Genomic DNA, 17,136 nt, shown 5'->3' on the forward strand with positions numbered 1-17,136 from the left:
CTGCCCGAGGGGTAGCATCTGGCTACATGGTCCAAATATCAGGAACCTGGCATTGTTTTCTATTCCGTTTTGACCAGGGTACACCACTGCCCAGCAATGGTGAATGAAGGACGTGTGGAAGTCTCATTTCTCAAATCTTCTGAACTTGGTTTCACATGCACGTGGTGAAGCCAAGCACGTCAGGGAGTGCGAATGCCAGGACCGGCCAAGGGTCTGCCGACGCCCACCTGGCACACCTGGGTCGTGATCCTGCGTCCATGCTTTTGGAGAAAGACACATTCAGATGGGAGTGACCCCAAGTCCTTACCCGAGTGTGTTCACAATGGCTCCTGTTAGGCTACATCCCCCCTGAGCTATATTTCTATTCCTGTTTGTTTTTAACTCCAAATGTTACCAGGTTAGCAATTAACCGTGATTTCAATCTACACACTTTTGAATCCTCTTCTTGACTTCAAGCACAGCTGCTGTCATTATTCCCTACCTTGTAGCATGTTCGAATTTGATCAATGTCCTTAACCTAATAACTAATAAAATTTCAAACCAGCCAGAGAAGCCATAATAACCTCTACAGGAAAACCTTGACTATACACTTCTTACCTACAGGTACATTTTTAAAAAGCAATTAAAGACCTTGCAGATCCCATGAATCACAACGGTTCTACGAAACAGTCTGTTCTACTCTGAGGTTGCAGGATCAAGCATCATCTAAATCTTGGGAAGATAAAGGAGAATCCCCAGAAGTAAGTTCTCTATGGCTCCGCATATAACTGGATGGCTCCACAAACCCACCAGGAATACGTCCGCCCCTGCCCACCACCCCTTCCTGCACAGGCGCTGTGAGAGGACCCGCTCCAAGCGTGCTGGCCAGAGTGACAGCGAGAGGCACACACCAAAGCTGCACATCAGGACAGAGAGTTCATTCTTCATTAGGTAATCAGGGCCTACTGAGAAAGGGAGAGATGGTGGCAGCCAAAAACCTGACGAACGTCCACAACGTCCCGCCCCCACGGTGCTCTCTCTACTAACACAGCATCAGTTCTCTCAGAGAACGCCACACCTCACTCACACCCACTCGCCCATGTCTTTGTCTCTCCCTTCCAGCACATAAATTCCGTAAGATCACGGGACGTGCATGTCTATTCACCACTGACTTGGGAAAGGTCGTTACACAGTAGACACTCAATAAGTATTTTCTGAATGAATGAATGAGTCGCTGGTTGCTTCTCATTTAAATAAAAATCATCAAATTGATCACATTTTTATCAGTTTAGTAAAAAACACAAACCATCTCATTTTATCAGATCTCTAAGGCAGTTTGGTATTTAGGTTACAAGGTGTGCGGCTGGGAGTTCAATTCTTTTCTGTGATAAGCAGAGATTATCTGAGCCACTATTCTATATTAATTTCTCAGATATATGAGGCCTGTCTACTCACATTCAAAGATTTTCCTTAACTTGTCTTTATTTAAATTGTTCAAGTCCCTTCTCATAAATGAGAAATATTAAATAAATGGCTGCTTTCATAAAAGAAGCGACTAGCAGAAATAATGTGCAACTTCTGTGAATAAGCTTTTCATTAGCATTTAAAATAACAAATACTATTTACAGACCAAAGACTATACACCATGAGTTTTACGAATTGGTCCCCAGTCCCCACTTCAGTGTATCATTACACAAAAGACACAGCTACTCGGGAAACCAAGGCTCCGAGAGGGCAAGCCACTGTCCGCGGCCTCCTGCTGAGGGGCCAGGACGGACCCGAACCCAGGCCGGCTTAGTCTGAAGTCCATGATCGCGGATTAAATCATTGCCAACCACTCCACTGTGCCACGTGTCTCCTCTGAGCGCCCTGTTTCATCAAATCTGAGATGCCATCAATGGCAGCCGATGGCGTACAACGCTGCCCATTACGGCTATAAAACACCATCAGCTGGAAGGTACGTCACAATTTCAGAAATATTAAAATGAGGATGTATACATACACAAATATACACACTTACATATCTTAGATTCAATAAAATACGGTATTCACCTAGCCTTGGAACAAATTATTCCTAATAAATGCCTCTCTAAATCCTTTAGAAAATTAATTTTGCCATGACGTTCAGAGGAGAAAGAGATAAATCTTAAGGATGAATCAAGTTATAAGGAACTGGGAACGTTCACTAACACATACCCCCCTTTAAAATCATTTCTTCTCATCTGCGACATGAAATCGCATTCTTTGTAACGTGAAGCACTGTCAACATGCTGCCCACCCATCGACGCGACCCAACACTTACTCGTATTTTCATACTTCCAAGTGCATGAAAAGCTGTAAGCACGTTTTTTTAGACTAAGCCATAAAAGGGGACTTCAAACCTGTTCTTCTCTGTTTCCTCCAAAAGTTAGGGAAAATGACAGTAATTTCTCATCCCATACCAAACAAAAACATATTCATTGCTAAACACATAGCTGTAAGTCTGTAAAACCAAAGACCACTGACACTTCAGAAAAACACTCTCAATAAATTTTATACTTTAATGACTGGAAATGCATCGACCTTCAGGGCCTCTTTTCGCTTCCTCTAAAAGTGCTTACGTCATACACCCACACGGTATCTATCCCCTCTCCGGTGACCTGGTCCGGGGTCCAGTTCGGGAAGGGGAACCGGCAAGCGATGACTCTAGCGTCACCCTCAAGCTCGAGCTCAAATTTCTTCTCCAAGTGCAGCATCTGTGGACATGACAGCCATTATGTCAGGGAACAGTGATTCAGAAGAAGTGATTCCCAAATGTCCTTCTGTATTGACCACCCGAAAAGATCTGTGCAAAAATCGCTCATTGTAAAAAAGATCACTTCACGGCATAAATACATTAACAAACAACCTGTTAAAATACAGAAGTCTATTAACAGTTATAAGAACAACTTCTAGTATCAATTATGAAATATGTCAATTTTAGCACATGTGTATCACAGGTTTCTGGTTTTCTAACTAAAATCATGACGTGGCAATAATTAAAATGAGAAGCAGATTTAAATTATTAACCCACCTAAACATTTCAATCTACTATGTCTCAATCATTTAACACATACTTTTCCACATTTTTAACATTTCTGCAATCTTACAATTGACATTGTCTTAGAATAAATGGCAATATTTTTTTCTTACTCAACAGCAAAGGTGCATCTTAAAATCAATACCGTCTAGCATCAATAAAATGGAATTAGACTGTGAAAAATATACACATTCATAATGAAATATTTCGTATTTTCTAAAAAATACATCTATATCTACTGATAATTTCTTGCTAGTCGGCCTAACTTATAAAAAGTAAAATCTTCTTATCACTTCAGTATCATTTTATTACCAATCTACCTGTGAAGAAAGCGTTTTATTGGTTGTAAAAGTACTCCCATCGTAATGACATCAGCGAATTAACAATCACTTAAAAGTTTATCTTCAGGTCCTAAAAACATATTACCACTTTCACCTCCAAGAATATTCTTTCCACTTCTTTCTTTTGTTATTTTGAAACAATTTCAAATTTACAGAAAAGTCACAAGAATAGAACAAAGAACTCCCATACACCTTTACCCAGGTTCGTGAATTTTAGGTTTGTCATATTTGCTTTATCCAGTTTGCCCTCTTCCCTTCTCGAATTTTTTGTAATTTGAGAATGAGCTGCAAACAACATGCCCCTTTATTCCTTGATGCTTCAGTGTCTTCTAAGAAAATATTTTCTAAGAAACAGCCACAGCAGTATGATGTTCAGGAAACATAACGTTATAGTCCAATGAAATAAACGTCCCAATTACGTCCTTTATGACGCCCGTCCCCAGTCCAGGACCCCAGACTGCAGTTCGCTGTCTCCTCGCTCTCCTTTAATCTGACAGGTCCTCCAGCTTTGTCTCCGACAATAACATCCTTTAAAAATACGGGAGTTATTTTTCCAAATGGCCCTCACCTGGGTGACCTCTTACATTTGCTGGTGACAACACGGCATGTGAGTCTTCGGCAGTACCAATAAGTGGGGCTGTGAACAGCTCAGGACCCCACAGTCATGCCCACAGGTCTTCCTGCTTTGGAGGTGACAGTCACTACTGGGTAAGGTGGAATCTGGTGTCTCCACAGTGTGGTCACTATGTTTCCTCTACAATGAGTAATTTGTCAGGAAACACCTTGAGAGGATGTACATATCCTGTTACTCATCGAGCTGTCCCCCCATTAGATGTGGCATTCACTGATGATCCTGGCCTGAGTCAATTTTTACTATAATGGTTGCAAAGTGTAGATTTGCTAACTCCGTCATTCCTTCTGGATGAAATTCTACATTCTACTGCAAGGAAGGGCTCCCCGTCTCTCTCTCTACATAGCCGGCTATCTCTGTATGAACCCCTAGACTCTCGTTTCATTCAATCGGTGATAACCCACTACTGTCTCGTTTATTCTAATGGTCACGTTGTCCCAGTTTGGACACTGGGAGGCTCTTCGAGCGGCTTCTCTTTCTTCTGGACAAGCCCCTATCAAATATTTGGAGCACGTCTTACATTCTGCTACAACACAATGTTCAAGGTTTTTGTATCTTCCCTTCCTCAGCCCCATGTCTGCCATTTCTCACACATTCGTGTATCCTCCGAGTGGGATATGCTATTTAGAAACCAAGATCTGAGCAAAAACCGCTCCCTTGAAAAGTACCACAGTCAACTAAGACAAACAAATCGACGATACTTCTATGGAGATTTTATTCCTTTAAAACGTGGCTTGGAAAAACTCCTCTACATGAACTATGGCCAGAGTAAGCCAAAATTCTGATTCTTCATTAAAATCAATACCAAGATAACAAAGAATAAATTTCATTAAGGATGGAATATTTCTATTCTTTAAACAGCCAAGAAAACATGACTTTAAAACAGAAAAAGTTTTGTTCCTTGAGGGAAAAATTAAGCAAGCAAAGAATGAGGCAATATGTGTTTCTCCAAAATATCAGGGGTTTCTTATGGTAATTGTGTTCGTAAAAAGGGTAATTGAAAACATATTCATATTACTATTATTCTTTTCTCTTTTAGTTTCTTTTATTTCCAAATGACTGTCATATGCTAAGTCAAGATAAACCTAAAATGAAAAGGAGCTATTTCAATCATAAGAAATTAACTGACTAAATGACACAGAAATATGCAACAAATCTGGGTCTTGATATCACACACAAAGAGAAGCGGTGATGTGTCGTGTCTGTCTAATGGAATTCAAACTTATTCATACAATTACAGGCTTCAAAGTGAAACGCACTCATCGTATTCTAATTACATCTTCAAAACTTTAAACATAAGCTGAAACCAGCTCAAAGGCATGTAAGACAAATTAGCTATGGTCATCAACAGCTTTGAGCCACCTGGTCACTCCCTCCTCCCTGAAGCACTGGCTTCACTTGGTTTCCAGGTAACTCACCCTCGGCTTTCCTCCTCCGGGACCTCCTCCTCTCAAGAGTGCTTTGCTGGGTGTCCCTCATCTGTCAGAGGCCAGAGCTCAGGCCTTGGATGGCTCCGCCCTCAGCCTGGGTGATCTCAGCCACCCCTGTGCTCCAACTCCTTCCGGGGGCAAAACGTGACCCCCAGTCAGCCCTCCTGAGCCCCAAACTTCCTCTATCCACCACTGCCAACCTGACACCCCCACACACATGGCAAATGGCACAGGCCACCTGGGATTCCTGATCTGTTCCCAAGCCACTCTGCCTGCATCTTCCCCAGCTCACAAATGGTGACCCCAAACTTCCAGTTGCTCAGACCGAAACCTGAGAGTCACCCTTCACAACTTTCCCTCCCCCCACGGTGGCCTGCGATCCTTTTCGGCACCCCTGGTTTCCTCCGCTCCTCTACTCAAACCCACGATGGCTCCCGCCTTACAAGGGCCCAGTGTCCTTCCCATCTCAACCCCCTTTCCCCCTCCCTCCGCTCACTCACCTCCCTGCTGCTCCTGGAATCCAACAGGCTCACACCCCTCAGCACTTAATTGCCAGGTCCTCCGCTCCCCCCTTCAGACCAGCTGCACAGCTCCCTCCCCCACCTCCACGTGTCCCTGATCAGGGACAGTCCCTGCTGCACAGCACCTACCCCTTTCTACTGTAGACAGTTTATCAGGCATCTCACCTGGTATCTGCTCGCCCCACTAGCACAGACGCACCCAGTGCAGAGATGATTCTCTCTCATCCCCTGAAGCATCCCAAGTGGGCCATGAATAAATACTGGTCAAATGAATGAATGAAGGATAAATGATTCAATCGCAAATCATTTCTTTATCAGAACATGGTGATATTTTCATCCATTGATTCATAACAGGATTCATAACCAAAATTATATTAGTCATTCTTCGAAATTATGAACTTTAATAGCCCACTGGGAGACATGTACTTAATGGGTATGTTTATGCCATAAGTACTCATCCATTTAACAAATACTTCCCGAGCGTCACTCTGCCGAGGCTGCCATGCTGGAGGTCTGGTGGCGAACACAAACGTGGCCTTTGTTTGAGCAAACACCACCAAAGCCATCACGCCCGGAAATACTCGCTGCCCCGTCTAAGGAGAGGGGAGCAGGCGCTGCACGAATGGAAAAGAGGGGCGCTGGGGCTCGGCTCCCTGGGGGGGTCGGGGCCAGCTTCTCAGAGGAAAAGACATTTGACCACGAGGGTCAATAGGTGTTCGCCAACTAGGCCTAGAGCTGGGGACTGAAGTCAGGGGAGGACAGGGCCCCGCACTCCGTGGAGTCCAGGGGCCCAAGGGAGGCCCCGGGCTGGTGCGCACAGAGCTGGGGGAGCCTCAGGGCCATGCGGAGGGGTTGGGCGTTACCCTCGCTGCTTTTAAGCAGCAAGAAGTCACAGAGGGTTTTCAACAGGGACACAGGTGATCTGTTCTCCATTTTGAAAAGATGCTCATGGTACATAAACTCGTCTTAAGTGTGGGCATTTACAACCCTACTGCTGGGCTGCCAGGTCCAAATGTGACTCTCATTACTACTTTGTTAGATGCAGACCAGTGAAATTTTTAGGGCACCTCTGATTTCGAACTCTGACTGCAAACAGCTGTCACAAATGATCGGTCCAGCATCAAAAGCAGGGTGAGGGTTTGTGACAAGGTTTCTCCCTCTGAAGTTCCCCACACGTCCTCCTGGCCCTCTCATGACCTACATGTGCTTCAGCTGCCCGAGACACGGCACAGCACCCTGGCTTTGCTGAGCCCGAGACATTGCATGGTACTCTGGCTTTGCTGAGCCACCTAAGCCGGACCAGAACACTGACCCGTGCTCAGGGAAGGGAAACGCGTTTTCACAGGGGACAGAGTGACGGGCCCGGGCAGGTAAAAGGGCTTTGCAGCGCTGACAGAGTGACCGAGGGTTCCCTGGCCAGCGCGCCTGCTCTCGCTCAGGCCTCCACGCAGGCAAAGCCTGATGAGGGTGGAGAGCTGGGCCCTCCACACGGGGCACCAGGCCTCCAGGCCGACAGGAGCTGCCCAGGCCCTCTGCAGCCACGATCCTCATCCACTGGCACGGAAACCCGCAAGTGCGCTGGACCCGGCACTCCGAGGCACGTGAGTGCGTCCCGTGTGGCAGCTGCCCTTCTCCTTCTTGAGGACAGTGAACTGCTACACGTTCCTTATTTAATACTTCTCTGTGTACAGAAGACTGGACAATAACTGCAGGAGTGTTGATCAGAATAATAGGACTCTTATTTCCCCTGAGTGAACGGCTCCAAAAACTGACAATCCTCAAACATGGTCAGAGGCACAAGGAGTTGGAGCCCACAACTTATGTGGTGACAGTGACTACCAAAGGCCACTGCTGCCCCCTGCTGAGAGAGAGCTGCCGTGGCTTCATAAGCTCACATCTCAGGCCATCATCTGGACGCTCAACACTGCATGGAAGTCCCAATAGATACCACACTGTTTTTAGAAAGCATGCATTTCAAATTAAAGTTATTTGCCCCCAAATGCTAATCATTCTGAAGGAATGTCCAACCATCATAATAAGTAGTAAATAACCATCAAATTGCATAGCAAGTCTACGATCCCAAAGTATTTTTTTTAATCACCAAGGATACTGCCTTCAACCCTTTATTTCTACATCAAAAGTGTAGGCACCCAGGCTTCGCCTTCACTTTAGGCTTATGGAGAATTATGAACATATAGAATCCTGACACTTTCAAGAATATGTAACAAAAACACTTCTAAATTGACTTCAAAAAATAAAATGGCATTGCACTGAAGTTTCTAACGGTATGAATAAATTTCACAAGTACTGAAATATCTTATACAAAAATTAAGGTATGAATAAGAAAACAGAATAAAAAAAGGAAATTTCTTTTTAATTGAAAACCACATCAGTTTTATAGTGGCATTTCAGCAAACATCCAATTTCTCCAAGATTATTATGGCTGCAATTACAGACTTTGGAAAGCGAAAAGGGATTTCTTTACATGGTCTGTAAACCAACAATTACAGCAAACGCATCCCTTCCTGGTCATCTCTCCAATGGCTAAATTTAGGACCGTTACGATGCTGTGGTATTTTCACTTCTGAAAGTATATAATCAAAGTTCAGTACAAATCAGTCATCTGAGGTCAATTGAAACTAGTCAGTGCTCATTCGCCCTGAAAATTATCTTATTGCAAAATCGGAGGAATGATCAATTCAGAGAGAACATCCCATTAACTTCCCCAAGTGATTTCAGCTGGATGGAAGTGAGTGACCGTGAAAATCTCCAACTGCGTGAGGCACTGGGAGCTCATGAAGCAGTTTTCAGACTGGAAGTTTTAGGGCTTAGATAGATAATTGAGATTTTTATCTGAAGCAAAAGCTTTAAAATATGACTGAATCTTTTACGATTAAACTTTTAAGGCCCTGAAGTATTTTGTGTAACCAACGAAGTGAAATCCAGTGTTCCCTCAGGATCTATGGGAGGCTGTCATTTTGCACAGGGGGAGCAGGCCACAGAGAGGTGCTCTGTTAGGGCTGGAAGGGCCTTCACAAACTAAAACCAGCGAGTGCATACTCACCATCTGAGGCACCCCAAAAACAACGACGTTTGAGTACTGCGAAAAGGTAACCTAAAGGAGGGGGGAGAAACAATTCATCGATTAACTTTTTTTTATTAAGTTTATTGGGGTAACATTGGTTAATACAATTATATAATTTTCAGATTAACTTTTTAAAGCCAAACATCCAGCTTAACTTTTGTTTCAAAATGAGTAGCAATTTCCCATTTCACCAAACAGCAGGTTTCACAGGCCCGTTTAGGATTTCACAAGGAAAACATCATGCGCTCATTTTCGTTCCTTAGTTTAATCCACGAGTTTTCCAAATGCTTCCCCGTAAGTCACCTCATCTCATCTCACAGCAACTCCATGCAGGGCCTGCCCCAAGGGTCATCCATCAGAAAGGCCAGTGACTCGTCCAGTGACCAGCTGGTGGCCGAGCCAGTTGGCCCCAAGCCGTCTGTGCCCCTGGTCCACGCTACCCTATTCTACACCAAAGCAGCCTCACAGGCACTCGAGGGAGCTCAGGACCACCTGTTTTTCATGTTGAACCATCCTTAAAACTCTAGTCTCCCTCCTCTTCTCTGAAATAAGTAAAAAATGCAATAAAATGATCTTTAGTTAAAAACCTGGGGGAAAAAGTGCTTTGCCAGTCAAAATTCTTATTGCCAAATAAAAGTCTTATTTTCTCCACAGAGAGATCATTTATGTATACATGGTATAAAAGAATGCAAGCACTGATGACGATATTAAAATGGGCAATTCTTATTTAAGAGAAAGCATCTAAGGAGCATTCCCAAAACAAAATTACAGGGCCTTTTTTTCCACAGCACAAATAAACTTAGAAGTATCCTGTACTTCTGAAGACGAGGAAGGACCATGACAGCATGGTTGGAGGTGTCTTTTCTCTGCCTCCCTCTAAATACACACACGTGCATGTGTGTACACACACACACACACACACACACAGTCTACTATTTACCAAGAATGACTTTAACAAGTTAATGCCTATATTACAATTTATGAGATTTCCAAATGAAATGAAAAAAAAAATCTCATCATTCTGTAATCAACGGAAATGAGAACTTGTTTAATTGAGCAAATAAATTCTTGGAATTCACGTGACCTATTATGTCATAAACCTCTTGCTTCTACGCTAAGGCAGAGTCGATCTGCAAATCTATCCATCTGAAAGGCGTTCACATTTCATTGTGCTGAAATATACACTTGTATTTTAATTATTTTTCAGTTTTCAACCATACTAATTATGAATTACAAAGTTTTGGTTGGAGTTTCTAGGCCCGCTCTCTGCCTTACGTACCTTCCACAAGTCTGAAATATAAAATGTGGCCAAATCCTGTACCCCTTCTCGCCAAGCACGGTACCTGGAGTACCACACCAGCCACGGGTTTAATTCATAACCCGCAGCCACGAAGCCTTCCTTTGCAGCTGCTATCACCTGCAGAAAGAGGCCAGTGTTCACTCAGGATAAGAAAAGCATCAACTTACACGGTCAAAGGATATGAATACTTCCCATTTCACATTCTCTATAATCGTAAAACGGCCCATCGAAAGGCTCCTCCTTCATTCAAGACAGCACTTGAAGATAGATCCCTAAAGTCATATAGCTCTATGGGCAAGATAATGCCAGCCAATTTAAACTCGGTTTTCATGTTTTTGTCAAAGATTTCACCCCGAGCATCGGAACAGACTGTCAAGTTTGCTTTGGACAACTACATCATTAAGTCTGGATTGGCCAACCAAAGTTGCTGAAAGCCCACCGTCTCTCTCCAGAGATAGCACAGCAGTAGCAGAAGTAAATGTGCCTGGGACAATGAACTGTGAGCTAGTTGTAATAGGCAATAAAAATAACCTGTCAATAAAGAACTTGCAATTAATTACACGTCTCCTTGGTGTTTACGATAGTTCACTGAAAACTGGATGCAGGTAAAACAGAACAAGTCAGAATAAAGTCAACTGTAGAATGCCACCTGCCTCTGCAAGGTGACAGGGAGGGTGGGCTGGTCTTGGGGTCTCCCTGCTCATTTGGTCTTGCCACCACTCTTCGAGGGAACATCCCTGAAAACGCTGTCCCACCCAAGGTAATCTCCCAAGTAACTATGGTGTCGCCTCTTTTAAGAAGGAACCACAAAGATACCATTTGGATGTATAAAACATCAAATCTGGATTTTAAAACTTCCTCCTGATTAATACACACATCTCCAGATTTCTTAAAGGCACTTTTTTACCTCTCCCTGATTATTCTAGGTTACCATGATGGAAACGCAGGGCCCACGTCTGCAGGAGCTGGCGAAACACACTGAGGCCTGCTGGTCTCCACGCTGTTTCCAGAACAGCAGGCTTGCATACTGCTAGCCTCACTTTTCGGCTCATCATTTGATGGAGGCCTACAACGGTGCCACCTTGCCTGTGGAGGATCATGCTCTGGGACACCTGTTTGCCAGTAGTGGCCTTGAGTCTTTTCTTACAGGTTCTCAGCTGGGGTCAAAGTGAGCTGAGGTCATTAAAAGTCTAACCTTTGGATAAGTGGAGGTTAACGCACTGGCTCTGCCCTATTTCAACTCTATTACCCCACAGAAATTATACAAGTATAAACAAACATTAAAAAAAAAGATGATTTAACAAGTTTTTCTAGTTATGCCACCTCTATTGGCCCAAGTTTTTTAACAGGCAATATAATAATTACCAATTAACCGGTCCTTTTTAACTGGCATATCTACAGAGCATTTTCTCCTTTAAGAAAAAAATTAAATCTGAAAAATGTAAATTCCAAATTCATGCTGGAGGGTTTGATAGTTCAGCCAAACAAACACAAAATTAAACTGCTTTATTGAACTGTCAGACTGAGCGAGTCTTTGCATAAAGCTCACAAGAAACACGAAACAAATTTTAACGATTCTGGCTCCCAACCTGAACGTCTTAGCGTAACTCACAATCCGCCCGTCGCCGCTGCCGACGTCCACGAGCGGCCCCCTCCGGCTTCGCAACGCTTTCAGGACATTTTCGACCTGCTTTGCGGTCGCAGGTACAAAGGGCACACAGACTGCTCGGAGGGCCGGAGTTATAAATGGTGTGGCCACAGCATACACAGCCACCAGTGCCCCACCGACGATCCCGGGAAATAAGAGTCCCCAACTGCTTTTCTTCAAACCGTTGGCTTCGAGGCTTGTAGGCAGGACATCTCCTAACTGACTTCCTTCTTTAAGTGTTCCTGGGGGTGTGCCTAGGTTGAGAGCGAGCGGAAAATATAAAGGTAGCATCAAATCTGAAATCCAAGGCAGCATTTTTATGATTCTTACTGACAAATAAACTCATGCTTTTCAAAGAATGATAAATTATCTGAGTATTTAAATTACAAATGCAGGATTCTACAATGAGTTCTAAATTCCATGAACTAACGTGTTTTAGAGAAAATTATCTGATACCGGTGGAAAACTAAAATGTTTTCTTTCCAACATTTTTTTTTTTTTTGTCTCTAGGAGTAAAACTTAGAAAACAGTATATTCATACCTACTGGGTATTTTATGAATTCCATATCTATTAATACAAATGTTAACCATGAACTCCATATTTTTATGGTTCGGAACAAAGCCTCATAAACAAATAAGCATGAAAATGTCTATTACTCTATTTCAAATAGGATGAAAGGATTTTGCATCAAAATTGGTCAGGCATCTCTCTAATACAGTGACACAATAGAATTTTGAAGTAACAAAGGAGACAAAAATAGGTTTTACTAAAAATCTTAAATAAGTATGGTAATAGATTTTTAAAGCAGATCCAAAAAGAAAAATAAAATAATCATTTCAGTGCTATCATGGGCACAAAATAAAGCAAAAAAATTCCAAACACTGATTACAGGGAAATGAATGGTACTTTTTATAGCTACCTCCTGAGTCTTACCCTTTAAAACGTATTCATAAGACCTCAAGTTTTTTAGATTGAAATTGATTAACCACCACAGCCCCACAGGTAAGAGCTGGAGCCTGTTGTGGTCAGGACCCCACACACCTCTCTCTCTGAGCCTCGTCTTCCTCATTTGAAAAAGTGGGGTTTATGAGGTCATTGTGAGAATCAAAGGTGAAGGACTGTGCCTGGTACTGGAACCCCCCAGGGAACAAGACCTTCCACCCTGAAGCGGCCCACCATCGAGTTGAGGAGCAAAGGTGAATATCACAGGACTCCAGAGGGAAAGGGAGGAGGAAGAGGACACAGATTCTTATCATTCAAAAGCATTAACGTTGCAGTTTCCGTAACTAACAAGCCATTCAAAAGGCCCACTGGCTTAGTGTCCACAACCTGCGGTAAATGACCACACACTCAGTGGGTGAAAACAACACACATTTACTATCACACGGTTCTGGAAGTGAACTAAAGTGGGCCGGCAGCTCCGCGTTCCTTCTAGAGGCTCCCGGGTGTGATGAGTCTGCCAGCATCGCCTTTTCCAGCTCCCAGGGGCTGCCGCTGTGCCCAGTCCTGTATTGGAGCCTTGTGATGGCACTGGGCCCACTCAGACAAGCCAGGATAATCTCCCCATCTCAAAGTCCCTAACTTAATCCCATCTGCGAAATCTCTCATGTAACATACTCACAACCTTTGACTCACAAGGCCTGGAGATTAGGACGTGGACCTACCTGGGGGGCCATTGTGCCACCTACCTCTCCTGAAATGATCTGTTACAACTTTTGGCGTACAAATTTGAACACAGGACACACCAAAAGCTGGCCCACAGCAGTGAGTCCTGCTGCAGGGCAGCTGACCAACCACCAGCATCTCCCGTTCAGTGTGGCTTTTTAATTCCTGATGCCTGAGGTCCCCGAAAGTGAGTTTCAAAACTAGTTCATAGTGGAAACTGACTCAGAAACCGAAACAACAAAAGTCCACTGCTGGTGCGGGTGGTAAAATGGAAGTTTAGGAAGGTGACAGTGTTTGATAGAAAGCAAAAGTTTGCTATACATTTTCATATACTTTCCAGCATCATACGAAAGACCTTATATGCTACAATGGTCGTCATTCGTGCATCTGAATATTTTTTAAACAGTCAGAGCACATGTGCCATGCCTCGCATGCCTTGTATAAAGTAATCCTGTGGCACTGCAACTATGTGGCATAGTGGTTAAGAGGGTTTGAGTGACACAGTTCTGGATTCTGAGAACTTAACTAGTTGTGTGACACTAGGTAAGTTGTTGCTAAGGCTGAGATTCCTCACCTGTATGACTCAGGAATACTGCTATCCTCAGAGGGCTACTGGGACAGTTAAACAAGTAATGCCTACAAAGCCCTCAGCACAGGCCTGATAGAGTAAGTGATGACTATCAGGCACTATTAATATTCTCAATACTATGGGGGGAGAGGAATCAATGTTTAACGGCTTTCTCAAAATATAATTCATATACCACACAATTTGCCCATTTAATATGTACAATTCAAAGGTTTTTAGCATATTTAGATACTTGTAACAATCACCACACATACAATTTGGAAACATTTTCATTACCTCAAGAAACACAACCTTTTACAACCTTGTCACCCGCCCCTATTCTCCCTCTCACCCCCCCACCCTCACCCCCACCCCAGCTCTCAGGAACCAGTCGTCTACCTCCTGTCTGCATAGGCCCTACTCTGGACTTTCATAGGAGTAGAATCACATGAAAGTGGTCGGTAGGCAGTCTTTTTTAAGATTCATTCACATTGTATCATGGATTCATGTTTTATTCCTTTTTATGGCCAAATAATATTCCATTGCATGGACATACCACAGGTTGTTTACCCGTTTGTCCTTTAATGGGCAGTCTCTCTAGTCAGCAGAAGCCGGTAGACAGTTGATTAGACAAACGTGACCAGACAACCCAGATTCTATTTCACCTGTGTAGACTTGTACCCTTGTGGACCAGCGAAAGATATAATAAAGAGCTCCCATCTTCGGGGCCTCCCATCTAACCTGTGTGTGCAGGGTCCAGGTGAAGCAGATACAAGGCAGGTTGTGAGAAATGCTAGAACATGTAGAAAACACTATAGAAATATAGGGGGAGGTGGAGGAATGACTGGTCCCAACAGGGAACCAGGATGGCATTGGCAGAGAATGTGAGTGTGCACGAGGGTGAGGGAGCCATGCACTAAGGCATAGAAGGTGGCGAACTGGCAGCTGAGCAGAGTCGGGGAGAGAGCAGGAAGGCTGGTGGGGGACCCCGATGCCAGGCTAAATGTGTATTTCACTCTCGTGCACTGGAATGACACTTTTTGAGCAAAATCACAATATTTGTGTTTTTACGGACAGCAACACCAGCAGTAGCGTCCCTTGATGCAATCAGTAAATGTTCTGTCACAAGGGTTTACACCTGCAAGTCTTTCAACTTCACAAAAATTTGTACGAGCTTTTAAAGTTACTCTGTAAATCCAATATATGACTACACTGTTACCTCTAGTCAATAAAAAAAAGTATTGATTTTTATCAGTGAAAACCATTCCCTGAAGATTTGAAACTAAAATCGAGATTGTTTCTACAAATTTCTAATTCTTTTAATGGAACATGTTTAGATTCATAAGACTATTTACTACGTTACAAATAAATGATAGAGATCTCTGTCAGATGTGCTCTTTGGAACACCAAGCCATTCCAGCACATGAGAACTGTGGCGACAGGTGGCTATTTTTGTTGAGCGCTTGGAGGGAGTCAATCTGAAAAAAAGGACCCACAGAGGGTAACTTCTGTGTCTCCACGCTTGCCTGGTTACTGACTTCTGATAATGGTTGAAAATTTCAATTTTCAGGGACAGATTTGGGTCAGCTAAAGCTAGCGGCAGTGACTGAGATGTACAAAAAGGTACACAGGGTTCTGATCCAAGCTCAAGCCAAAGGAAAAAGACCAGGAAGAACAGGCCTGTTTGAAATCGTGAACTGCCACCTGTGTTTAAAGTGGGGTTTGTATTTGAATGTCACAATATTTAACGGCTATTGTATATCTGCATTTGCATACTAGTTGAAAAACTACAGTATATATTTTATGTCCCTTTAACGTATTTTTCTGGTCCCTTAAGAAGCCTTTCCTGTACTGGTCTAAAATCATTTATGTCCTTCGGTATACAGCATCTGCTGATACTAGGAAAAACCTTTTTTTCCGTGTTTAGACAGGAACTAAAATTAAAAGCAAACACCATGGAGAACATCATTAGACCTTTCCTATACTCGACAAGTCTAATGAGCCAGAGATGGCAGAAGTCACCATTTTGAATGAGGAAAGACAGAAGTGACCAAGTGAAAGCGAAGTGAGGCCTGACTCCAAAATCTACAAAGTCCTTGGATCATCACTCTGTCCTGAAAGTGGGCCAAGCACTGGGTTAAACGATCACCAACCACCCAGTAACAAGGCCAGTTCTTGACTTTCAGGCCAGGATTAATTAAATGTTATAATAGGCGTACGTTGCAACATTTGACCATCTAATAAAGGCTTAGAATAATAATACAACAAGGGTAAGTCGTGTTCTATGTCAACTAGGAGCGGGGAAGCTGGAAAGCCATGACAAATAAATCTAAGCCCATAAAACATTAGGTCGTGATCAGGGCGCTGAAGAAAAAGCAGTGTAAGGGGCTTGGAGGACCAGAGACTATTCAGTTAGGGTTGCCAGATTTCCGAGGCACCCCCCAGAGTTTCAGAGCGGGACCCTTGGCGCAATTTTGCTTCTTCCTAACCAGCTGCATAAGGCTGGGCAAGTTACTGGACCATTCGTGCAAAATGGGTTTTACTTAAACAGAGCTTGGTAAGAGCCAGGCACTGTTCTCTGTGAATCCGTACGGCAGCTGTGTAAGGTAGATAAGATACATTACTACCATTTTTGCCGACAAGGTAACTGAGGCACAAACAGGTCAAGTCACTGGCCCCAAAGACAGCTAGTAAAATGGTAACGCTGTGATTCCCAGCCAGCCAGAGTTAACTGCAGCACCTAAATCACATAAGAGCTTGCCGAGGACTAGTGAGTTAGTCATCTGAAAGCGCTCAGAACAGTTCCGGGCAGCGGGGTCCAAGGACCAGCCAACGCGCCCGCGACCTGACGACAGGGCACCCGGGCAGGCACCGAAGGGCGGACAGGCGCGGCGCGCACAAGCACTGCGCGC

At 43.7% G+C, this 17,136-nt stretch overlaps 1 protein-coding gene across 3 annotated transcripts in view; it reads right to left on the minus strand.

The window, feature by feature from the left end:
* Positions 1 to 2,496: 2,496 nt before the first annotated feature.
* The window catches only part of FAM173B (family with sequence similarity 173 member B), a 15,075-nt gene continuing 435 nt past the window's right edge, over positions 2,497 to 17,136 (minus strand). The window contains exons 2-5 of one of the 3 annotated variants that reach the window (XM_006915866.3): positions 11,958 to 12,247; positions 10,325 to 10,462; positions 9,025 to 9,075; positions 2,497 to 2,714 (exon numbers count right to left, since the gene is read on the minus strand). In XM_006915866.3, the coding sequence (XP_006915928.2) occupies positions 2,544 to 2,714; positions 9,025 to 9,075; positions 10,325 to 10,462; positions 11,958 to 12,247 (650 nt within the window). In that variant the 3' untranslated portion in view covers positions 2,497 to 2,543. Of the gene's footprint in view, positions 2,715 to 6,251; positions 8,545 to 9,024; positions 9,078 to 10,324; positions 10,463 to 11,957; positions 12,248 to 17,136 lie in introns of those variants that run through there. The other 2 variants (XM_015592465.2, XM_015592464.2) reach the window with 2 other exon arrangements.

The sequence above is a fragment of the Pteropus alecto genome, unplaced genomic scaffold, assembly GCF_000325575.1.
Source record: "Pteropus alecto unplaced genomic scaffold, ASM32557v1 scaffold66, whole genome shotgun sequence".
NCBI lineage: Eukaryota > Metazoa > Chordata > Mammalia > Chiroptera > Pteropodidae > Pteropus > Pteropus alecto.